At 38.7% G+C, this 25,481-nt stretch overlaps 1 protein-coding gene across 6 annotated transcripts in view; it reads left to right on the plus strand.

Annotated features, from left to right (window-relative positions):
- LOC134539359 (high-affinity choline transporter 1-like) overlaps nt 1–25,481 on the plus strand; it is an 81,013-nt gene that overhangs the window by 36,907 nt on the left and 18,625 nt on the right. Inside the window, exons 1-6 of one of the 6 annotated variants that reach the window (XM_063381340.1) lie at nt 13,601–15,720; nt 16,053–16,126; nt 17,297–17,404; nt 19,983–20,138; nt 23,777–23,925; nt 25,254–25,403. In XM_063381340.1, coding sequence (XP_063237410.1) covers nt 16,123–16,126; nt 17,297–17,404; nt 19,983–20,138; nt 23,777–23,925; nt 25,254–25,403 — 567 coding nt within the window. In that variant the 5' untranslated portion in view covers nt 13,601–15,720; nt 16,053–16,122. Of the gene's footprint in view, nt 1–4,163; nt 4,327–11,718; nt 15,721–16,052; nt 16,127–17,296; nt 17,405–19,982; nt 20,139–23,776; nt 23,926–25,253; nt 25,404–25,481 lie in introns of those variants that run through there. The other 5 variants (XM_063381341.1, XM_063381339.1, XM_063381338.1 and 2 more) reach the window with 5 other exon arrangements.

Below are 25,481 nucleotides of genomic sequence, written 5' to 3' on the forward strand. Positions count from 1 at the left end.
GTAGAATACCAGTTGCCAAGAAATAGCTCGTAATACTACAAGCAAGATATTGTAACTTTTGTAGAACGCATGCGGCTATGATTATTTTTGCATATATAAAATACGTTTTTCCAGGTAATGCTGGGTGTTTCTCACGGAAATTGGCGCATAATTATATATTTTAAACCATGGAAAAGATAATCGAACCTTCAATAATTGAATTTTATTATGCTTCTAACGTGCACAGTTAATATTGGAGAGTTATTCAGGTAGGTAGCGGTTTAGAAATAAGTTTCACTATTGGAGGCATAAATTCCTCCAATACGGCTTTTTTTTTATATAGATGTAAAAATTTGCAAATATATTTAACTTTACATTAACATTTCTGCTCTATTTATGAAAAAATAAATAAACACATGTATTAAACTCAGTTCAATGAAAATCGAGGTCTTAGTCGGAATGCTAATGAAATCAGTACAATGAAAATCTAGTTCTTCACAAAGGAGCAATATCAAGTTTTAGCTGACGAGTCAAACTTTGGTTTAACGTCTAGGCTACTAGATCTAGTACTTTTATAACTTTTTTGTGGTCTAGTACAGATCTAGTACATTTTTCTTTAATATAATAATATTATAGTAACTCCAATATGTTTTATTATTAAGCGTAATTATTTTTAAAAACTGTGGTGTGATATTTAAGTTCGAGCATTGCAATGTCATAATAACTTCCTAAATTGTTAAAAACCAAAACAAATTATAGTTTAGTACTTTTTTTTTTCAAATCTAATACTTTTTTCTCGCCTAAGTTGGTACGAAATATTTTTTCCTTGTGGACACCCTGGCTACAGCGAGGTCATTTCAGGACGAACAAATTCAACAACACAGCCAAGAGTGTGCGCAGTGTTTAATTTCGCTTGGTTGGAGAGGGGGCAGGGAATAGATATATCACCCTATCCCCCTTGAACACAAGGGAGAACGTGTCTGACGTTTCTGTTAGTCGCTTTTTGAAAGAGGGGGGAAGGATAGTACTGCTGTCTCCCCCGCCAATGCATCCAATCACCTGATCCACCTTCTGAGAACCGTCAAATTTAAAACTAGTTACGGCGTGGATCTGACTTGTTTGTTCGTCAGTAACGTGGATTATTTTCTTTCCTCAAGTGTTCCCGAGGCGGGATGATAAATGCGACGCTCGCTGGTTTTAATAGCACGGTGTCGCCCAATAAATGCAAGGCTTTGGACTGGCACGCAGTCTTCTCGTCGTGGCATAGGGCAGCTAAAACATTTGAGCGGTAACCATAATAATACACGGTGGAGAAATGAAAATAAGTGTAAAGCAAGTCCCTTGAGTGCTTTTCAAAAATCTGTACCGGATGTTTCAAGACAAAATTCATGCTGAAACCTCGCATTTTCTCTTGCTGCACCATTCCCGTTTACAAATTACGCAAAAAGCTCAACACAAACATTGTCCAACTTTCAACTTCTGATATTTGGAGTGAAATGTTTCAATAACTTTAAAAGACGTGGACGTTGTGTGTATAGATGTCTCAAATTTTCTCTCCAATGCATAAGTTTTACGTTTTCCTTTGTTCATTAACTAGGTACATATCGACGAGTTATCCTACTGTTACGATTTACCTGCGGGTTCGTAAAGGATAGCCCAATTAAAGATTTTTATCACACACAGTTTTATTTATTACTACAACTTGTCACTTACAAATAATCTTCTAAATTGGCAGATAATTAATTACACGTAAAGAAATGTCAATTCCCCAGTCACTCGTTTCACACACCTCGCTGGGCCGCACTTCCGGCGCAACTCTCGGCGCAGCACCCCTCGTGGGTCTCCGCCGTGGGTCTCCGCCGCGGGACTCCGTCGCCGCACTCCGCCGCCGCCGTCACACCCTTCGCCGAGATCCCACTCGACGACTCGCCCGCCACTTCACTCGGGACTCCGCCGCGCCCGCGACTCTATCGCCCGGAAACTCCCGACTCCACTGAACTCACTCACTCCCTGCCCTGGAACCTTCGTCCAAGGACTTCGCCACTATATCGCCCGGAAACTCCGCCGCGGGAGGACTCCCACTCAGTCTCTGACTGACTGACTGCCCTGGAACCTTCGTCCAAGGACTTCGCCACTCTGCCGCACCCGCGGCACTATCGCCCGGAAACTCCGCAGCGGGAGAACTCCCCACTCATTGACTGACTCTAAGGTCGGCCCAACCTCCTTAAATAGCCCTTGGGTTCCCATCCAGAACAATCGGGCATGTCTCCGAGATATCTCGCGACCTTCGCCGTCGAAATGCCCAGAAACGCGTCGTGAGTACTCGAAGGACGCGGTGGCTGCTCTAAGAACGCCGATAAAGGCGTCTGAGTCCTTTTATTCCGCAGTGCGGCCTCTTTTAAGTAACCCGATCTGAGGCAGGTGCGCGCTGCGACGGTCAGGATGTCGCGCGATAGTATGACACGAGATACCAGGGAGAGGATGCGGGTGGAAGGGGGCGCAGACAGGCCGAACGAGCGTGGCGACGCCAGCACTGCAGCCAAGCGCGATCGTAACACTACTAATATTATAAACGCGAAAGTTTGTAAGTATGGATGTTTGTTACTCTTTCACGTAAAAACTACTGAATGGATTTCAATGAAATTTGGCCTACAGCTAGCTTATAACCTGGATTAACATATAGACCCCATATTAATATGAAATTCCATTCATAAGGAAGTGAAAAAGTGATAATTTCATTTTGTAACAGAAAAAATCATAGGTCATAGACATACAAATAGTGAGTGAGTGTCATTTCTCATACACATAGTAAGGTCTGGGAAATTAATATTTTTCTCCTTGGTGAGACCAGTCCGCTTAGTGGAGCTCGCAGCGGCTAGCAAAATAAAGGCGCTAATAACAGTTTTGTTTTTAACTTCGTCAATAGATAGAGTTGCCTTGAATTTTAAACGCACCATCGTTTGATGCGTTTGTCATGTCTTTAATTTTCGTTTGTTTGTGCCGTATCCGTTCCTATACCATTCATCCGATTGCGATGAAATTTTGGTGATTTGTTATGCGCATGCCCATGAAGGTTACTGAGACGGTATAACTATTTTTCAATAGTTGGAGCACGAATCGTGTCAAAAAATGTATTTATTTCATTTTATATAGCGTCACTTCGTCTGTTTTTGTTGTATAAGTGCGCATGCATGACACAATTTATTTAAATATAAAAGAGAGACAGAGATAGAGTGATATATACATATATGAGTGAGATAGAGACGGAGAGATAAATTGAGATAGAGCGAGGTATAGAGAATAAAATGGGTTAGATATAGATGTATGGATCTATATAGAGACTTATATATAGAAGATATAGAGATAGTGGGAAGTATATATGTAGATATAAAGAGATAAATAGAGATAGAGAGATACATAGATGTATATAGATGTAGATAGAGATAAATATATGGATAGATGATTTGTATATGTGGAACTACTTCAAATATATTACAAAACAAAACTGAATGAGGCATTGCAATGCAGGCCGAGCATTAGCTAGATAATGGAATCTTTTCAATATTAGTAATCTCTTATATTTCAGCTTTTTTTCTATATTGCTTTATAAAGTCTAAATTACATACAGACCAGGTAAATAACTATAAACTGGCAGCTAAAATTTTAACTCCATACCTCCTTTTGCATTTGTTTTTCTGCCACGGATATTAATATTAACTTATTCTAATAATAGTTGCGCCCATGCAGTGGCGTATGCAAAAGAAGGGGTTGTATCCAGGGGCGCAACAACTAAATTTTCAAAAAGGGGGAGGGGGGGGCAATATACCTTTTTTATAAAGAATCATCGAAATTGGTCGAAAATGGTGCTATTTAAGCAGTTTTATTATCTAAAAATTGATTACACAGCTACTGGAAATAACATATCCGACTTGTACAGCACTTTCTTTGCCCCCGTTTGCCACCACTTCAAGGTTTCAGAGGGGGAGCAAAATACCCTTGCTCCCCCCCCCCCCCCCCCCCAATCATCCTGTTGTTGCGCCCCTGGTTGTATCATTACCACCAGCAAAATAAAATAATTTGAAATCAAACGTTGAGACGGGACCTCGAGTCGGTGTCGCTTGTCTGGCTGGTGTGTGTTCTCCGCGGGAGAGGGCTCCACAGGGGTCGCGTGTTCTCGCCCGCAGATGGCGGTGTTCGTGACGGGGCTGGTCGGCATCCTGGTGTTCTACCTGGCCGTGCTGGCCGTCGGCATCTGGGCCGGCACCAAGCAGAAGAACAGCGGCGAGGAGGAGGTCATGCTGGCCGGCCGCAGCCTCGGCATGTTCGTCGGCGTCCTCACGCTCGTCAGTGAGTCTCCTCCTCCTCCTCCTCCTCCTCCTCCTCATCATCATCATCCTCAACCTCGACCTCAACCTCAACCTCATCCTCAACCTTAACGTCCTCCCTGGTTGCTGTATCATAACCTAGAAACACACAACTCGGAAAAGGCGTAGCTTATCACGAGATAAGCTACGCCTTTTCCAAGTTGTGTGTTTCTAGGTTATGATTTTATAATTAAGACCTTTCTAACTTGTGTGTTTCTGCGTTGTTTTTCCTTCTTCTTCTTCTTCTTTTAAAATTACGTGTTTCTAAGTTAAAGGCGTAATGCAAGGACATTCGTGTGCTTTCAAGGGGTAGAAATTTGTTTTAATAGGATTGGTGACGTCTTGCGACTCGCATACCTTATGAACGTTGTTTGCGTTCTTTGTGTCGTATATATTAAATAAACCCTCAATTTGGTCGGGTTTATAAATTACGGAAGAAACGCAATCATCCAAGAAGTAAGTACTCGTTAATAAATTACGCAAGATGCGAAAACGTTTCACTACCATAAAGTTTTACATTTGGTACGTCCCCTAATGTTTACGAAAGTGACTATATACGGGGTTATGTTGCTGCAGGTGGAGCCGCCATCTTTGTGATACATTTACGTTCATCGAATTCGCTCCATTTTCACGAAATTTCTCCTATAAAAATCCGTACGCCGAGTGATAAGATGTTTAAAAATTAAAAAAAAAAAAAAACGCATTATTAAAGAAAAGAAAACCAATGAAAATAAATTTCTTGCAGTTTCAAGTTGTAGAGTTGGTTATGTCTTGCGACTTGCGTGTTATATTATGTATCGTATGCATTTTACTAATGTTTATAAAAATAAATGCATGATTAAGGTAACGCAAATGTGTTCAGGTTAGCTAGAAAGCTTACTGTAGATATACTAAGTGAAGACGTTGATTAATTTTCGTCTTCTCATAGGCTCATCGTGTAAATTCCGACACGCCAGTGGGACTGTATCTTGTAATTGGTAAGGGGGGGGGGGGGGTAATGGCGAAGCTGGATGGCAGCTTGCGGCGATGGCGAAAGACGCTCGCTGACCCACTTCTTGGTACTAAAAAACTCTGGGAGGGTGCGCTGCACGCAGAAAGCTACAATTTTGCGGCGCCTTGCCCGAAGCGGCTATAATCTGTTCTCATGTCATTTATATCGCCCAGTTCTACAATGGCACGCAGACGGATTTCCCGGTATATTTCATCATCGCGTCTCTGCTGCTTCCACGATGCACGTAAATGACCAGTGAGATTGCATTTAAAGGTTACGAGTAGGTATTGATTTAATTTTAAAAATATAATTTTTGTTTCGAAATCATAGCACAGGTTGAATTTACATAAATAAACGACAAAGAAATGATATGACACTAGATATTATTGTACTTTAAACCATCTGTAACGTATTTAGGACATAAACAAACATGGCTGCCACCACAGCCAAGTACTTGGCTTCTATTGGTCGCACGGAGTAATGTAATCGGAAGAGCACAGCATTGCTGAGTTAATCCGTGCGGATCCGTCTCCGTCTGCGTGCTATTGTTGAAACTGTTTGTGAGATCCGTCTACGTTACATTTGAAAACCAGTAATTTTAGCTGCAGTAACGCATTATAATTAATATTATTTTTTATTGATACTTTTTTAAAAACATTGTGTATGACAGGGTGATTTTTTATAAAAATTCTACTCGAGTGTAACATAAAATTCACATATAAAAAACATAAACTCTAGAAGCAATGGTACCATTGTAGCCAGTGTTCTTCACCCAAAATCATACTGATTCTGAATGGGATACTGCCAATACATTTCTATTAAGAGAAAATATCGAACGATTCGTAGAAGATAAATATTGTGCTCATAAAGACTAAGCCTTTCCCAATTATTGTACTGACGATGGCCGACATTAATCTAGCAGCGCCGATGAATTTTTTGAGAAAGTGTAAACTAGACATCCGTCTGCCGATTTTGAGTTATCCACTTATTTTCAAAACAAAGATGGTAGAATGTCTGCATTCTGTTCCCTACCTTAAGTAAAAAACATGTTTGTAAAATACAATACGCCTCTTTACCAGCCAGACAGAGGTTGAAAGATTGTTTAGTTCTTGCTGTTTGTATATCTGACCCAACCGTACGTACGCAAGGGACAACAATTTTTAGATGCATCTATTGCTGTGCTACAACAACTAGATAGATTTTTCTTATAACGGTATAATAAATTTGATAAAAATATTTTATTATCCCTACATTATTTTGTAAAACTTTTTAAATACAGATTTGTACCGTAAAAAATCATCTTAACTAATTAAAACTGTGTCTTTCCAAGCGTAGTAATTTTACAGATAATTCGTTACATTTTACAAAAAGTAATTGTAATTGTAACAAGTTACATTTAAACAAGTAACAGCCTAGCTCTGTTGACTACCTTGGTTTATATCGGAAATTATAATAATAAAAGTACATTTTCTCCTTCCCCCTCCTCCATTAGCTTAACTACAGAGTGGTCGATAAAATTAAAGTATTATTTATGGAAGTGTTATCTGTATGTGTACTTTGCGTGTTTATTGCACCTTAGAAAGCCAGCAGTATCATGCTTTCTTGCCCAAAATTTTTGAACTAATGTTTTTCGTAAGAATTCCCCTTGAGAATGTTTGAACGCTTGACACTAAGACACACCGATAACCTCGAAAACAAAGTAAAAGTACAGTGTGGAAAAAAAAAAATTAATTTGCAGGGATCCTGGGAAGGGAAAAAAAATGTCACAGTGTCATGTCTTACACGCGATGAGAAAGTTTGCAGTTACAAAAACCTAGCGGACATAAACGTCCGGGAAACTGGCGGTTACGATGTTCAGGTCGCTTCGACCTTGTGAGATTCATCTCATTGTTGCCCTTCAGCCTTCAAGGTCTCGGAAGAAGACACACGTGTAAAAATAATAAGCATGATAAAAGACGGGCCTCGGTTATGCAAGACCATGCCGAACTGCAGAGAATACGTTAGTAAATTGCCTGCTTGTGGGTTACCTTCGTACAGCAAAACAGCTTTGGCGAGTTACGCATGGCCGGACGTAACTGCCAGACTTTGTATGCGCTGCTGGCTCACATAGAGGACTATGGGCGACATTGCAGCGTCCAAGGACGGACTCAGAATGTTGGTTGGGAGAGGGCCAAAATTAAATTTTCTAATACAATTTCAGTAATTTTAGAACTTAAATATTTAGTACATATTATTTGTGGTTCAAAAAGACCTGTTAGCTATAACACTGTTGTAAAATAATACCTACTTTAATAAGTTTGGTAAAATATGATAAGGAATAAGGAAAAAATCTGAACATTATTCAGGGTTGGGGGAGACATGCTGCTATGCCCCCCCCCCCTTTTTTTTTCTGGATCCATCAATGGCAGCGTCCAAATGATGGTTGTGTAAGGCAGTATCCTAAATATTTCATGTTTTTTGCACATGAATTTAAATAAATTCACCATCAAACCACATTAAATTGTTATAGAAGTATATTTTATACTAAAAGGCAAATTTTTATTTCTGTCAGAGCATGTACTAAAATCATGGAATCATTTGGGATACATTTTTGGATAAACGTTCGTAAGTAGCCTCCATCTTCAAAAACTTTATTTTTATTATTTCATTCATAAATAAATAAAAAAATAGTTTTCCCCAAAACCATGAAAAACGAAGGTTTCTGTGGTTAATAAAAAAAAACTTTAAATAGCAAAATTATTTAGGAAAATAGCATTCTTGGAATTTTTGAATTTCTATGAACAATTCCTTCCCGGCAAGGCACTGGTACTGGCACCACTTCACAAGTTACTGGATATTGGTCAACTATTGGAGTGCTCAAGTGAGCATGTTGAGGCATTTGGAGAGGCTAAACAATTAATACATTCCAAGAGAGTTCTCACCAATTATGAGCCCGGCAAGCCATTGGTTCTCATGATAACGGAGTAAGCTAGCAGTGTTTGCTCATGTGTTAGAAGACGGAAGTGAAGCACCAGTACTGAGACAGGTTAGTTTTACCCTACCGAGAAACTGGTCGTTGCCCCAGTATTCCTGCTCAGTATGAGAGGAACTGCAGGTACGGGCCACTGGCTCACGCACTCGGTCGAACGATGCACACTGAAAAAGTCTGTACACAATTATTTACAAGTGGACAAGGAAACACTGGTGATAATGTTCAGGGCATGTAAATTTATAACAATCCATTCAACACCATAGGGATGGACCACAAGCCTTTACTGAGATTGCTACATCCTACAAAACAGACTCCAGACATCTTATTACCAAGGCTGCTATGGTGGAGTTTGTGGTTGTCTATGTATGACTATCGATTGATACACCAGTCATCAGGTAAAATTGGTCATGCAGATGCACTATGTAGGCTACCCGTGCCAATGGATGTTCATGTCCCTGCTGTGGGTGATGTACTGATGTTGGAAGTCATGCCTGATTGCCCAGTGGATGATTTAATACTTATAAGAGCTATAGTGAACAGGATTCTGTTTTACCAGAGGTAAATAAATGTGGTTGCCATGGTTGGGGAAAGGAAACAAAATTAGAAGCTCTTAAACCATATGATAATCATAAGGAAGAACTGTCAGTCTAGAAGGGGAATATGCTGTGGGATATAGGTAATAGAGTAATTGCTACTTCCCTAAGAGCACCATTATTGGATGTATTACATGGTGCCCATGATGGAGTTGTCGGATCTAAATATTTTGCACGAAGCTATTTGTAGTGGCCACAGATGGATAAAGACATCGAAAGACTAGTTGGGGGTTGCACTGTGTCAGCAAATGTATTCGTATACAAGGATATTCCATGTGGTAGAACTACAAAACCATGTGTCCCACTTCTTGTTGATTTTTTAGACACTTCAATGACAAAAGGTCTCTGATAATAGTTGATTCCTTCTCAAAATGTCTTGAGGTAAAGAAAAACCATCTTAAAGTTCCACAATTGTGATAAGGGAATTACATTCAGTTTCCATGGACTCCTGCAGAAGATAGTATCTGATAATGTTACTGCTTTTGTCTCCAGGGAGATTAGAGAATTTCTCTCAAGGAATGGAGTAATTCTCATACTGACTACACCATTTCACCCATCCAGTTGCCGTCGCCCGGGTTCCCGTGTTCGAGACTCGGCGGTGTTCCTAGCGGGAAGGCTGTTCTGTTGCGGGGAAACGTGTCCGGGAGGGCGCCAGGCTAACGCGGGGGTTAGCCACGAGGTGGGTCGTGAGGTTCGAAGGCCCCTGCGTGGCCCATTAGGAACTGCGGCGGTGGTGATGATGCTAGGGATCCCTAATGCTTGTTGCCCCACTGGCCCTACACAGCATAGGACGCTGATCCCTAACTGGATTGGTGAGGTTTTAGGAATAATGTACACGATTTTGCAGTCGTTCACACGTCTGCACCTTGATGTAGCTAGTGCCTGTGCACTAAGCAATTAAATAAAGTTCTGTGGTGGCGGGAGTCGGCCCGTGCCGTATATTGCACGGTCCCACGTAATGCGTTGTGTGGGGCGTGTTAAATTGACGCGGCTGGGTTAGGCCCTACACCGGAAAAGGACCGGGCGCACACGGGGAGTATTTAAGAAAAGGTTTCGGTTGTGACTATAATTACCAGATTGAAGTTCGATGAATGAGAAAGGTGATGGCTCCCCGTGGGACGTGCGTCCGTCCCGGTCCGCGAGTCGCGCTGTACTCGCGTCTGGCCCTGACGCGAGGGGAGGGGTGAACTCCCTGTCGTGTCAGAGTTTCCAAAGTTACGTTATTCGTAAAAATCTATATAACTAACTAAATTTAAGTGGCTCTAAATTCACATAATAAAACATAATGATTAATTTAATATCTATATATGTTTTAGAAATGACATTTAATAAGTTTGAATATTAGAGTCAAGCTGGAGACTGTCTGTTTCTTGGTAACTACTCCAGTGGCGAATGATAATGCTAATTTGGGGTGGTTTGTGTTACGTCACATATTTCACTACTGAATTTAGGCTGAAGGCCGCAAGGGTTGCACTCACAGCTGTTTTAGTAGAAAGCTACTCGTGAGTGACCCGGGCACTCCTATGTCGCACTTATGTTACTAATTCAATGTGGCGGGTTCGTTAATGTTTGGTGAATTTACTGTATACCTGGCTTGGTTTGTCTTGCCAATTAATGAAGGGCGTTGAAATGCCTAAGTTCCGCGGCGCTCGCCTGACTCGGGTGGGCCATGGCTAGGGGCGCGTTCCGTTAGCGGGGTTGGATACTGGCGGTTGCAGGTCGGGCTTTAGGGTGGCCTTCGGTTGGATGACGTCACAGTAATGGGCAGACTGAAAGAATAGCACAGTGTTATTTTCTCTACGATCAGTGGCAGCAACAGGGTATCGATAGTTACCAGCAAAATTGCTCATGGGTGGTAGGTTAAGAACAGCCTTAGACATTGTCAACCCTTTGGCAAAAGAAGAACCAACTCAGACAATGGAGCTCTTCAAGGATGTAAAGTGTGGAGTTTCAATATGGGCGAGTCAGATATTTTAAGTAATTATGTCGGTGCAAGGAAATGGATACCTAGTACCAATTACAATTCAGTCCAAGGTGGGTAACTGGATTTACTAGATGCTGGTTGGCAATGGACAAGATGCTACACAGAAAACCAGCAATCAAGAAACCAGAGAAAGAAGTCCATGCAGACCCACTCAGGTTGTTGAAGTGGCGTTGTACGGAGACAGAAGTGGGGACAACAGATTAGTCTAAACACATGTGGCAGTAGGCCTGAACCATTTACTGACACTAGGGGTTAGTGAAGACACTGCGGGCAGACTAATAAGACATCAGTCAACAGTCCCACTAGTTATGGACAGTGAACACAGAGTTGAACAATTTAAAGGATTTGTGGTAACACAATATTACAACAGTCTCAAATACCTACCCAAAGGACTCCAAAACTTCAGTGTTTACTGTGTGTTTTATGATATTTATTTGAGTTTTGTAGAGTCAAAAATTATGTTCAACCTAGGGTTCCAAGTCTGAGATAAGAAACAAAGAAATAAAGGAAATAAAGGATATATTATGTTATATGTGGATAAATGAGAGAATATTAGGGTTATTAGTGTGGCATTTCTGGCTGAGAACTTGCTTTGTTTCGTTACCGTAAATCGCGCCAAAGAGCGGAAAAATGTAAACAAATATTAAATTTTATTTGGTGTGACGCAGTGCTGCCAGATCTACTGAAATTTCAGTAGATCTACTGAATTCCGGGATCGTCTACTGAACTACTGAAAAAAGTCGAAATCTACTGATATTTTGCACTTTCTTGCCATTAATTTAAATTTTACTATGTATATTCATTTTAAGTAAATAGTAACATCTTTTTTTGTTTTTTTTTTGTTTTCACGCAACGGAAATCATAGAGAAGTGCACACAAGTGATGTGTATTGACATTGACATGTTTAAAGTAAACTACAGCCTTAGGGCCGATATTATGACCTCCGGCTAAATCCTCAGGTTAGCTAGCCTCCAGGTAAGGCTAGCCTCCGGTTAACGAACGAGGGGTGTATTATGACCCATACTTAGCCTGCGGTTGGCTAACCGGAACCTGACGAAGCGTGTGGTGTAATAATGGGTGTGTTGGTAATGAAATAAAACAGAATTTGGTAACTTTTGTTGCAAGACAGTTATTTTTTCTGGTAGAATGTTAGTCAGCTGTTTGTTTGTATTGTGATTCGGAATGTTTACAGCTGCAGTAAAGAAATATGCCGCGAACTTTATCTTGCAACAGATATAATTAAATTAACCAAAAACTACTTTGACGTCAAACCTGCTTTGTATTAAACCATAAAATTACAATTTACGATTCAAAACCGTGTGTTTTCAACTTTACTCTTGTATTGAAACTCATGATTTTGTTAGGTTATATATTAAGCCAAAACTAACGAAGTAATTCTATACCAACAAATAAATAGGGGATGACATTTTTGCTAGAGAACACTTATTTCTTTCATAAATTTATTTCATAATCAAATAATATAGACCCCGTTTCGGGAAAATACTTGTCGATTTTCATTTCACTGGTGTAGGTTTCATTTTTGTACTAATAGTTTCGTATCACGTATCCAAATTAATCCGATCCTGATGGAATTAGTTTGTGGTATAGGATGCTTGCTGTTTTAATTTAGTAGGTCGAGAGATCCTAGATATATTCACTGGGAAAATAATTATGATTGTAAAATGTATGCGAAAGAAATATATTTTTACAAGACCTGACATAATTTGTTTGCATCGTGATATGTTAGGTATTTTGTGTTGTTTACAGAATTTTTCAACATTCTAAATTAAAACAGCAAGTATAATGTAAAACAAGACCAACATATAAAGGGTCATGCCGATAGGATCAAGGGATAAACTTGGATACGGTAAACAGAATAATTCCAGTGCTGTTTTCTTTTTGCACTTGCGTGGCAGGTAGATAATAAGTACCTAATGGTTTGTAAGATAGGGAAGGGATAATTGGGTAACATTTATTTTCACATTCAATTGTATTCATTGAATTATAACCACGTCTGAAGTTGTATGAAATGCATTTCATTCCCGGCATGTCCACTGTATTACGAATAAAAATTCACAGATACAACTTCCACGAAAACACACATTTTATAGGTACCTACCGGTAATAATAACCCTCGTTTTGCAATTTTAAAATTCACTTATTTACACATATTCTTAAGTTTATATACATAGCATACGTTTATGTACTTCGTGATCAATTAAAGTCAAATAATAATACACGACTCGACGAGAATAGAAAAGCGTGACTACACTTTCATGCCATGTAATTTTTAATAAAACTTTGACGAATGCGAAGCATTTTACATTTAGTAATAAATTATTCCATGGCATCCTGCAAATATTCAATAGAATTCCTCAAATAGTCATCATCACTAACAACTAACCTCGCCTGATACATCGCCATTTTATTTTCTGTTGCTTAGCCTCCGGTTAAACAGCTAGCGGCCGGTTCATCCACCCGCTAGGTTAGCCGGGACTTTAACTGGAAGGTAGACGTTAACAGGGAGTCATAAAACCGAAATAAGAGCTAGCCTGCGGTTAAATTTTAGCCGGAACTTTAGCCGGAGGTCATAAAACCGGCCCTTAAAGTAGTCGTCATGCTCATGTTCAGCAGCGTTTGTGAGTTGTGACCATAGCTACAAGAACAAAATATCTGTGCCGAATGTTGCGTCTCCATGTTATCCATTCATCTGTGGTGTTACCAATCTATAATTGAATAATGTTTGTTTTGATATCTGTTCTCTCATATTTGATGTAACCTAAACCAAGTAACTCATTATAGTTTATAGATCATGGAAAGTGATACAAATCCAAGTTGTTCCAGCAGTGAAAGTTCAGTGAGTGCGAAAAAACGAAAATACCTTCAGAAATATAATGTTAGTTGGGAGAGCAATCCAGCATTTACTGGGTGGCTTTCTATAAGTAAAAAGGGTGAGGGCTATGCATACTGCAAAGCATGCATGTGTGATTTATCTGTGAGTGCTGCAGGCAAAGTGGAAATTGAAAAACACTCTAAAGGTAAGAAACATCTTACAAATGTTACTGCTGTTTCTAAGCAACATACACTGCTTGATATGCCTTCAATGAATAAGAATATTAAACTAGAAACACAAGTTAAAGAAGGGGAAATACGATTGGCAGCTTTCCTAGCAGAAGACAATCTGCCTTTCAACATCATGGAACACCTTCCCCAGCTTATAAAATCGGTTTGTCCTGATTCAACTGTTGCAAGTCATTTGGTTTGCAAACGAACCAAGGCAACAGCTATTGTTTAAAATGTTACTGGAAAAATCAGTAGTCAAAATCTAAACAAAGTGCTGCAAGAAAATAAATTTTCAATCATTGTTGATGAAAGAACTGATAAGGGTTGCATAAAACATTTGTGTATAGTGGCAAGAACAGTGAAAGATTGTACTGTAAGTGATGCATTTTTTGGACTTATACCTGTGCAGGATGCCTCTGCTGAGAGTCTGTATAGGCACATAACCAATGCATTGAATGATGCTGGAATAGCATATAAAGATAATATGGTAGGGTTAGCATGTGATGGAGCTAATGTGATGACTGGAAAACACAATTCACTTTCAACCAGGCTTATTCAAGATATTCCAAATCTATTTGTCATGAAATGTGTATGTCACTCATTTCATCTGTGTGCAAGCTATGCATGCATGAAACTCCCTAGGGCAGTTGAGGACCTCGCACGAGATGTGTACAACTACTTTCAGTCCAGTCCAAAATGTATTAGCAGCTTTGTTGAGTTTCAAGTTTTTGTTAATATCAAACCACATAAGATGTTACATCCAGCCCAGACCCGGTGGCTGTCCTTACAAGCAGTAGTAGTTAGACTTTTGGAGCAGTATGAAGCTCTCAAGCTGTTTTTTACTAATGCTGTTATCACTGATCGTTTACAAGCAGCAGAGACTATTCTGAACATGTTAAATGACCCAGTTCAGAAGCTTTATCTTGCTTTTCTTGATTTTGTTCTCGAACTGTTCAATAAACTTAACAAACAAATGCAAGCAGAAAAGCCTCAAATACATTTATTGTATGCATCTGTGTCATCAGTAGTGCATACATTACTTGACTTTCATTTCAGAAGACCATTTAAAATCAACTGCAATAGAAGATGTGCAGTTTAAAAATCCAAAATATTTTTTACCTCTTGAAAACATGTACCTAGGTGCAAAGCTTAATTCATTGTTGGCAAAAGGCATGGCTGGGTTAACAAAAGAAGCACTTCATGGATTTAGAATTCGGTGTTTGCAGTTTTTTATTGAGGCAGCAAGTCAGATATACAAGCGTTTTGACTTTGGAAATGTGTTACTAAAGGAATTTGAAATTTTAGATCCAAAGTGTGTTTTACAAAAGAAATTGAGATCTATTGCTCATCTTGCCTGCAAATTCCCAAACATTGTCGCAGATGATATGATACAATCCTTGGACACGGAGTGGCGACTTCTACGGAACCATGAATTCACTTTTGATGAAAACATATCAACCGAGGAATTTTGGCTTTACGTTAAGAATCTGAAAACTGGGGATGGTTCACCTATGTTTCCGAATCTTATTGCTTTTATTGAAGCTTTGTTATGCTTGCCCCATTCTAGTGCAACGGTTGAAAGAATTTTTTCAACAGTAAACATTATGAAAACAAAGCAGCGCAACTCACTTTCTACAGAAACACTCATTGGGCTTCTACATACAAAAAGGATGCTGTCAAATTCAAATTGTTTTGAGTTTCCAGTTACAGGTGAACTACTGTACTGAATAAAATGACTGCATCAATGTACGAGACAAAAAAAATGAACTGAAAATGTAAGCTGAAAACTAATTTAGGATTTGTGCTTGACAGTTTGAATTAGCTGTAATTTTGAAGAAAAATGAAATCTTATAATTTTAGTATCATTTTGTCTTATTGCATTTTTCATGTATTTGCTTTTTGAAATGAGTAGAAAATAGATGTTATTGTTATGGTACAATTTTTTCACATTATATTATAGCATGTTGTTTTTTCAAGGATAAACTGATAGAAAGCTGTAGATAACGGATATAAATATTTTATGCTAAAATTACAATTGCTTAACACCTTTTGACGCAATATTAATGTTGTTTTGCGTGTTGTGAAAAATCTACTGAATTTTTTCCAGATCTACTGAATTTTTCTACTGATATTTTAAAATTTCATCTGGCAGCACTGGCGTGTGAGCTGTGAGGTTAATGAGTAGGTATTGTGTTGCGTACATCATCACCAGTGTTTTATAGGGGTAGTTTTAGAGTTCTTACCACTTCCCATCACCCCACCCAGACCCTCATAAATATCAGAAATGCACCTAGCTTAGTCCTAGTATATTTAATATATACTGTAAACACTAAACATCGTGTAGTATAAATATCTAGACATCGGCTTGTCTGTCAGTTCATACTACAGTTTACTAAAAATGTATATCCACCCATACATTTTATTTTATCAAATCTTGATAAAACAATTAAATTTTGTAATTGTAGCATTTACTTATGACATGCTTTTTTTTTTTTTTTTGCCTTGTATAGATTTCCAAAATGTCAAAAATGAAACTTTAAACAGCTAATTATGCAAAAAAAAAAATGGAGCCATTTTAATTTGTACGAATTTTCACTTTACAGTCTATCGGTTGAATAATGTTTTACCTAACTATGTATTAAATTACTAGCTGATGTTAAAGTTTTTCAATAACTTTATTAAACCAAAATTTTCTTAGCTTTACTATGTAGTTACAGTAATGCTTATACTTATGTAAATATGTTTTTTAACATTAGAAGGGCCGTCGAGAGAAACTGACAGCTCGGAGACAAATGATATTGTCGGGGTGCCTTCTCCATTAGGTACTTAACCTATAACTTTTTAAACCTCACAATTAACCAACATCTAAAGGCTGTACATGTTATCATAGCCATAATTGTGAACGTGATCTGGAAGTATCACAGAGCTTGTAAGGTTTACAATTTATTATATTAGCAATATAGACTTGTGATTTGTGTCTCATCAGGGTAAACTCTCAGCCGGGCCTTTAGCTGGTGCTTGGACTAGGCTAAAACCGTTGTTTGTAGCTTTGGAAAACTCTACACGCTGCATTGTAAGTGGAATAGGAAAGTGCAATGTGCCTTCATCTGAATATTCCTTCATAAAATGATAGAGGCACCGCTACAAGTATCTTTATTGACGTGAACATTGCATGCCAGTTCGGGGCTTGGCGCGTATAGAGCCGTGCGATGTGTGAGCCCGTGTCGTCTTTAGCGCCCCCATGCTTTTAGATCTTGTGAGCCCGGCCAGGATGCCACCTTAACTGCGGAGCGTGGCTTACTGCTCCTTGAAGCGACCTGGCATTTGCCCGACGTTTGTCGTCTTGTGCAGGCACATGGGTCGGGGGTGGATACATCAACGGCACCGCGGAGGTGATGTTCACCTCTGGCCTGGCGTGGTGCCAGGTGCCCATTGGCTACAGCCTGAGTCTTCTGATTGGTGAGTACACGCCCGCTGCTGCTCGTCAAAGGGGCACCCCACTCCTTTAAGGTGGGTTTATATTTGAAAATTAAGAATTAGTAGTGTACTTAACATATGACTATGTATACTAGTACGGTTTTATAATTGTCGTGTAGTAATTACGAAGGATCGTGTGTGAATCATATGTTGACTTAAGACTTCACAGAGATGGATAAATTTATATTTTTCCAATTAAGGCAGGCACCCACCAGAGCACAATAGAAAGTGTTGTTGGCGTGAAATAAAGTTTTGTTGGTGAAAGCAGGTTATGATGTATTACAAAAGGAGTAGGAAAATTGGAATTAAGTACTTGCATTTTGTTAAGAAATGATTAAATAAAGCTTGGTTTGGAAATTTATTTTGTTTTAATATTTCGGAAATTGATAATTCTGATGTCTATCTGTTTAATGCTTTCTATTACCTGAGTATATAAATATGTATTTGCAATTCATGAATATATTTTTTTACTTAAAGTCATTTTATGGTGGCTTGGAATAGATACCTACTACATACCTACTAAGTAATACAAGAATTCAACTTAAATAACTGGCTGTTTTCCTGCTCGGATTTTATTGGCTGGAATCAATGACGACTAATTCAATCATAAACTGGATATTACTTAACCATGTGCTCATCTGCCTACAGGTTAAGTTTATACTTCTTAAGATTTTTAATTGTAAACGCGCAACCCACCTTAAGGATCAGTCTCACATGCCATTTTTTTTTTTTTTTCAATTTCTTTGTATTATTTTTTTAATGGTTATTTCTGAAATTTTAACACGATTTCTCCCTCACATTTTTTGTTGTCACTAATATTTTTAACACATATTTACGTAGTGTATTGTAGTGGATGTAAAAAGTAACACAAGTGATAATAATTACAAACACTAGCAGGATTTTTTATATCCTTTATAATTACACTTAGTGAGTATCTGTTGAAAAAAATTAGTGGCAGAACTACAGATGTGAGGTGTCCTGTTAAAAATTTCAGAACTAGTCCTTAGCCGTCAGTCTGGGCACACATACAGTCGAAAGATCTTCAAGAAAAAAATGCAATTTCAAAACATTTCAAGTTTTTAGAGTGGGATCTGTTTAGAAAAAGCATTTAAGAATTCGCTGAAGGCCAAAAAGTAATTTTGATTTCGGATTAATTTTTTAAACTGTGTTTTTAGAAGAGTGAAAATGGCTAAAAGGCACGTTTTCGGAGTAATTTTTAGACCTAAAACAACCGGTACAGATTCTTGAAAGCACTTAAGGTACTTGCATTACACCTTCACCTTCATTTCTCCGCCATGTAATGTTACGGTCACCACTCAAATTTCACAGTTTTCCTGTGACGACGAGAAGACCGCGCGCCAGTTCAGAGCCTTGCGCTTAGAGGCGACACCGCGCTAGAAGCACCAGCGAGCGTCGCGCTTATCTTCCCACCTCACTATTTAATATACACCCCGACCAGACGGTGCCTTTAAATAGAATATTAGTGATAAGGAAAAAATCTACATGGCATGTGTGGCTTGGTCTCATATGCTGTGTTAGTTAGTTTATTTTTTTGTCATTTATTTCAATTAAGGGATTTTCCTGTAAATATATTTTGGTAGCACTCTTGCATTTGTTTTTGTCATCTCAAATTTTCTCAACCAGATATTTACTAAACATTATTTTCGAGTTGAGAAAGGTCATGCACGTGATCAGAATTATGATCACTTGCATGAATTTTTACTGCTGTTGGAAGATATTTAGTAGATAATTTGTTGAAAAAATTTGAGATTAACATAAAATTCAAAAGATCTATTGTGATAAATTTACAGAAATTCTCAAGTAATAGTAACAAGAAATTTAAATAACCAACTTGGTCTCTGATTACTAATAGCATTACAAACAGTTTACGCCTGTTAATATAATTTTTTTTTTGTTTTTAACATTTAGTTTTTGGACAGTGAAAAAAATCTAATAATGGGTATTCTCACGGAGCTTTTTTTTCAAAATATGAAACCTTTGGTTTGTGGTATTGTAAGTGTAGTTTACAGATGAACAGGGAACCTTTATCTTTAATATTCTACCATATAAGTGTGTTACAGATGAGAAAATTGCATGTCATTTCGGTGTCTAGCTTACAGAAACGAAGAGGCCGAGCCAGAGGGGCATGTGTAAGGGGGGGGGGGAAAGGAGAGTACATATATAACCCTCTTGGAAATCCTACAAAATTATATCATTCTTACTAACAAAAAAGGAAAAAAAAATAGCAGGCAAAGAGTATTTTTTTTTCTCCCCCTCCCTTGATGAATAAAATTTTTTATTATGTTTCTTTAAATTTGTTGTACTATATATATATATATATATATATATATATATATATATATATATATATATATATATATATATATATTACCTTATATTACTACGTATGTTGTTATATACAGTGCAAACTAGCAGTAGCGTATTTCTAAAATAATCGTTTGAATCAATACCACCCCCATTGCAAGAATGAAACTCGGCACAGTGTCTGGAGTGTCAGAGATGAGAACCCGCCCGGTCGTGGCCCGGCTTGGCTGCGCAGGGATGCTGCTGTTCGTGCGGCCGATGAGGGACGCGCGCTACATCACGATGCTCGACCCGTTCCAGGCCAAGTACGGCTCTCGGGTGGGCGGCCTGCTGTACCTGCCGGCGCTGCTGGGCGACGTCTTCTGGGTGGGCGCCATCCTCAACGCCCTGGGTGAGCTGGCAGCGGCGGCGCCCACTTCTCGCTTCCCCGCCCTCATCTTCCCAGTGGTTCCTGAATCAGACCTGCCAACTCTCACGATTTTGGTGTGAGGCTCACGATTTTAAGGTCCATCTCACGCCCTCACACCAAAATAGTATTTCCTCACGATTTTTGGGGCCCCGTGATTTTGTTTGTAAAAGTTACAAAACAAGTTTTACGTAAGCTTACAGTAACGAGTTTCCATCAATACTCGAGTCACGTAAAGGTAGAAATTTTGCGTTTTGTAGCGTGTGCCATGCTGAGTTTTCTATCTCGCATAGTGGAAGAAGAGACATTGTGAAACATGTCGCTAAAAAAAATGCAACCAACACGTGAAGTGTATTGCTTCCAATAAAAAATTTAATTTTGCTGTGAACAGTGATAATAGTGTTACACTAGCAGAATGTTATTTTACATCTTTTTTAGTTGCGGCCCTGCATGATCACTACATGACAGCGCTAAATTATGTTCAACTAAATTAAATCTGCAACCTATAATTTGTTGAAATAAATTTTGAAGCAGAGACCATGTAAATTTATGTACAGGTATGTCACTTAAATTTAAAGATTCTCATTTGTTGTTTTTTATATCTAACATGTATTTATGGGCCAGAAAAGTTTTATCGAGGACCTCATGATTTTTTAAATTTGAATGTTGGCAGGTCTGCTGAATAAACACCTCGAAGTCTGTCGCGCACCCGCCTCCGTAGGATGCGTGGAGATGTGGCGGACGTCTCTCGGCCGTTTTCTTGTGTTGCCCGGCGCCAGCTCTCTCGCGTAGAGCAGCCTCCTGCGGGGAGGCAGGGGCGGACCGTCCGGCCCGCGTAGCTGCCGAGGGACGTCTCCCGCGCTGGTGCAGGCTAGTCGTGTTAGTCCACGTGTTTTGTGGCCCGCGGACACGCCACATACAAAACCAGCACTCGCGCACACGGCAAAGGAAAACGATAAAAGAGATTACAACACACTATAGTACAGAAACCCAAAAGCGATAATGGCGGCGGGTTTATGGAGCGTCTCGCGGCCGCGCCCGGCCTCGAAGGCGGCTCGCACAGGGACTGGGGACCAGGACGCCTCGGCGCAATGCCCTCGCGCGCGCGAAGCGGAAGTGACGTCATTCCCGAAAGCCGCGGCGCGCTGCGGACGGGGCTGTGATCCGGGCTTTGACCCACAGGCACGGAGGTACGACGTCAAGTCACAGTTTGTTAAAGATCTAAGTATCTTACTTGATTCTAAGTTATAATGACGTGTACATATTGAAGATCTAGGTATCTTAATTGATTCTAAGTTATATATTGAATCACTCGTGAATGACTCGAACAGAATACTTTATTGTTAATAGACTTGACTTCCAATTTCAACAAGTATGAAAATTTCTTACCGCAAACTAGTAAAAAGGTTTTTGTCTTTTGTGTGTGTGTGTGTATAACATTTATTTGCGCTATATTCATTGAGTTGGAAATACTTGATTATCTGCTTGTATTTGCCTATTTACAACACCAGCCTTAATAAATTCATGTTGTGTTGTAGCCTATTTCTTTTTGTGTTATTTTTTGTTTGTGTTAGTGTATGTTAATTATTATGCATTGGTCTTATTGTCTTTATTTTTTTATTACGTTTGTCATCTGTTTAACCATTCATGGTAGAAGGGTTACTTTGCGTGTGTGTGTTTGTACCTGTTGTATGGTTTGTTTTTATATTTTTATGTGTGCGCACTCCCTAGAGTCTTAGGACTGTTTGTGTGCATGTCACAAATTGAAATAAATATAAATTACGTAAGGTCTAATTATATCTTATATGTAAACTAAATACAATACCCCTCTTGCATTTGATGTTTGTAACAAATATTTTCAACGATATTCACCAGGTGTATTGGGTGAATGGTAATAATTATGAACACGTGTATTACATTTTATACCCATTATATTAAAATTATAGAATATATGTTGAAAATATTTTTGACTGAAGAAATATTCAAGAGAAATAGCCCGTAAGAGAAGTAATGCTGAAAAAAAAATTAAATTTGTCAACTTTCCATGTAAGAGAGAGCCTTAAGCATTGTATATCTTTGACAAAACATTTATTATTATTATTTTTTGTTAAAAAAGATCAAGTAACATTTTCTGATACTACTGAAGAAGCCGGTTTTTTAAAAGTATGTTAGAAATTTCGCAATGCACATATGACTGTAAAAGTATTGGCTTTAATAAGCTCAGTACAATTTAGATTTCAGTTAGCATGACTTTTTCTAAGAATAATAAAATTTTATATATATATATATATATATATATATATATATATATATATATATATATATATATATATATATATATATATATATATATATATATATATATATATATATATATATATATATATATATATATATATATATATATATATATATATATATATATATATATATATATATATATATATATATATATATATATATATATATATATATATATATATATATATATATATGTGTGTGTGTGTGTGTGTGTGTGTGTGTGTGTGTGTGTGTGTGTGTGTGTGTGCGCATATATATGTATATGTGTGTGTATACATATATATGTGTGTGTGTGTATGTATGTATATGTATATATATATATATAAATAAAAGGATCCTTCAATACTGTGTCTGACATGTTTAGCACTATACTGTTACAATACATTTGTATATTCTTTTGACAATACAATAAATTTGCAAAATAATATTAAATCTACAATACTGTATCACAAAGCAAAGGCTTATGTGTAGGAGTACCTAATTCTATGGTATAAAATTTATAAAAATTATGTTACTATAATTAGTTGTTAAATAATGGCCCCTAGGGTTTGTACAACAGAGATGGAATGGAGTATGTACAATGACAACACACATGCGTATCCGGACCCGTGAAAATTAGTTTGGCAATGCTCAGCAGTTTTATTTACGTTTCTCCGTGCGACCAATAGAAGACCGAGTATTTGGCCACGGTGGTAGCAACGTTCGTTTACAATTTTAAATATGAAATCTAGTGTTGTCATTACTTTGTGGTTTATTCTTATTAAATATAAAAATCAAAATTGTTTTTATTCTCAGATTTAATTTTTTTTAAATTATATCAATATTTAATAACCATGAAGTTCAATCTCATTGGTAGAGACCTGCAAAATTCACGGATTCAATGACCTCCAGGATAGACTCTACTACACTATACACACTCGGGCAAATGCCACCTGTTCATTGGCTGCTGACTTGTGAGTCATCTCGACCGAGTGTCTGTGATTCGACACTTCTTTGAGCGAGGGTCTCTAATTGGCCCTCATTACTCCAGATTAACCGTGAACCAATTGGAGAAGCAGCGCTAATGTATAATTATTAGAATTGTAGCATATCACGAAATGAATCCGCGAATTTTGCAGGTCTCTACTCATTGGTTGCAGTTTTTTACAGTTCTGTGCATTGTGGAAGTGACAGACGGATAGTGAAACGTAAATGTCTTGCGGGTCCAAATCCGTTTTGTGTTTTCAAGTTTTCCAAGTGATTCGGGAACGGGTCCGAGCAGGGCCGTGCGTCCGGAGAGTGAGGCCGGCTGTGCTGTAGCGTGTCGCGCGTCCTGGGCCCAGGCTCGTCGCTGATGGTGATCCTGGAGCTGGACATGATGTCGTCGGTGATCGTGAGCACGGTGTTCGCGGCCGCCTACACGATGGCCGGCGGCCTCTACAGCGTCACCTACACCGACGTGCTGCAGCTCGTCTGCATCATCTTCGGCCTGGTGAGTATCCGCGCGCTCGGTGGTACCGGGGGGACCCGCAAGTACCTTGTGCCTGAAAGTGGCACTGAAACGGCACGTACTTCCCCCCCCTGAAAGACGGGGGTCAGGGTGGCCGACTTGAGCCGCCAAAAAACCTAAGTGACTTACCCTGTACCAGGATCTACTGTAGTAAACTACTTACAACTGATAAAAATTCCCACACGTTTGAATAAGAGCTAAAAACTTGCAGATAACTTATTGACTAAGTGGCGCCACTTAAAACTAGACATCTTAATATAACACTTCTTAACTTAAATATCGTATGAACTAGTACCATGGTTTTTTTTTTTACTTATAATTAGGACCTAGGAATTTTTCTTGAAATATCAACACTGTGGACGTGTTGCAGCTGGTCTGCATCGTCTTCGGCCTGGTGAGTCCGCGCTCGGTGGTACCGGGGAACGTGCTTGCAACACACGCTCTTCTCAACTCTCATCATTTTAAATTTCACTGTATTTACCTTGTTTCAAACTATTATTCCTGCATGTAAGAGTCTGTAGCAAGAAAATTTGCATCAGTGATAGATTATTTGGTGTTGGTATTGTAGATTAATAATTTGAATTATTAATTTATAGTGCTGTATACTAGTTTTTTTATGCAGATGTCAGGGATATTCGTTGTAGAACTGTTGCACCCATCTTGGGCTGATTTCTCTAAGTTCACAAACTTTTTTTACAATGTAAATTAACTACACGAGGTTAAGTGTTTTTGGTTGCGAGGAAAAAAAAAATCATTAGAAATTTTAATTTCGTCTTTTTTTCTGTACAGTCCTGGGTACGTTTCTGGGAATAAATAAAAAACAAACTATAAAACCTGATTGTTACCAAATTTGTTTGCAGGCAATTTTAATCTTGAGGGGCTAAATCATCGTAACCTTTATGTGCATAGTATTGTGGTACGAAACCTTGCGACTGAGACATATTTAGCAGAATAAATAATAAAAATCTATGTGCAGAGGCGGCCCTAGACTTTGCGGGGCCCTAATACTCTGGAAAGGGGCCTTACCTTTGGACGGGGAAGGGGGAGGGGGATTTATGGAACAGCCCTCAGAGAAAAAGCAGGTTCATACCCTCCTACGGAAAATTTGAATAATAAACTTCTTAAAACAATGCTTAAATTTTTGACAATGGTTTTTGCTTTACATAAAAAAAAATTAATACTAAAAATGTGTTTCTAACAGAGGGCCGGCGTGAGGCATTAGGCAGTTGTCTAATTCACCCTGCCCTGTGGCCACCACAGTATACGGGTAAAGATTTTTAAAAAAAAAGTGAGTCAATGTGATGTTTCAGGTGTTATCTGTGCCGTTCGCCTACCTGCACCCCGCTGTTTCCCGGGAAGTCGTGGCCGAAACAGACTGGATGGGCACCCTAGAAACTGCAGACGTCGGCACGTGGGTTGACAGCGGCCTGCTCCTCATGTTCGGAGGCATTCCTTGGCAGGTGGGCGGAGGGATGGCAGAGTTTTTACACACATCGACACATTGGTCTTTCAACGCCAATAAAATAATGGCTTGATAA

This window comes from Bacillus rossius, chromosome 15, assembly GCF_032445375.1.
Source record: "Bacillus rossius redtenbacheri isolate Brsri chromosome 15, Brsri_v3, whole genome shotgun sequence".
Classification (NCBI taxonomy): Eukaryota; Metazoa; Arthropoda; class Insecta; order Phasmatodea; family Bacillidae; genus Bacillus; species Bacillus rossius.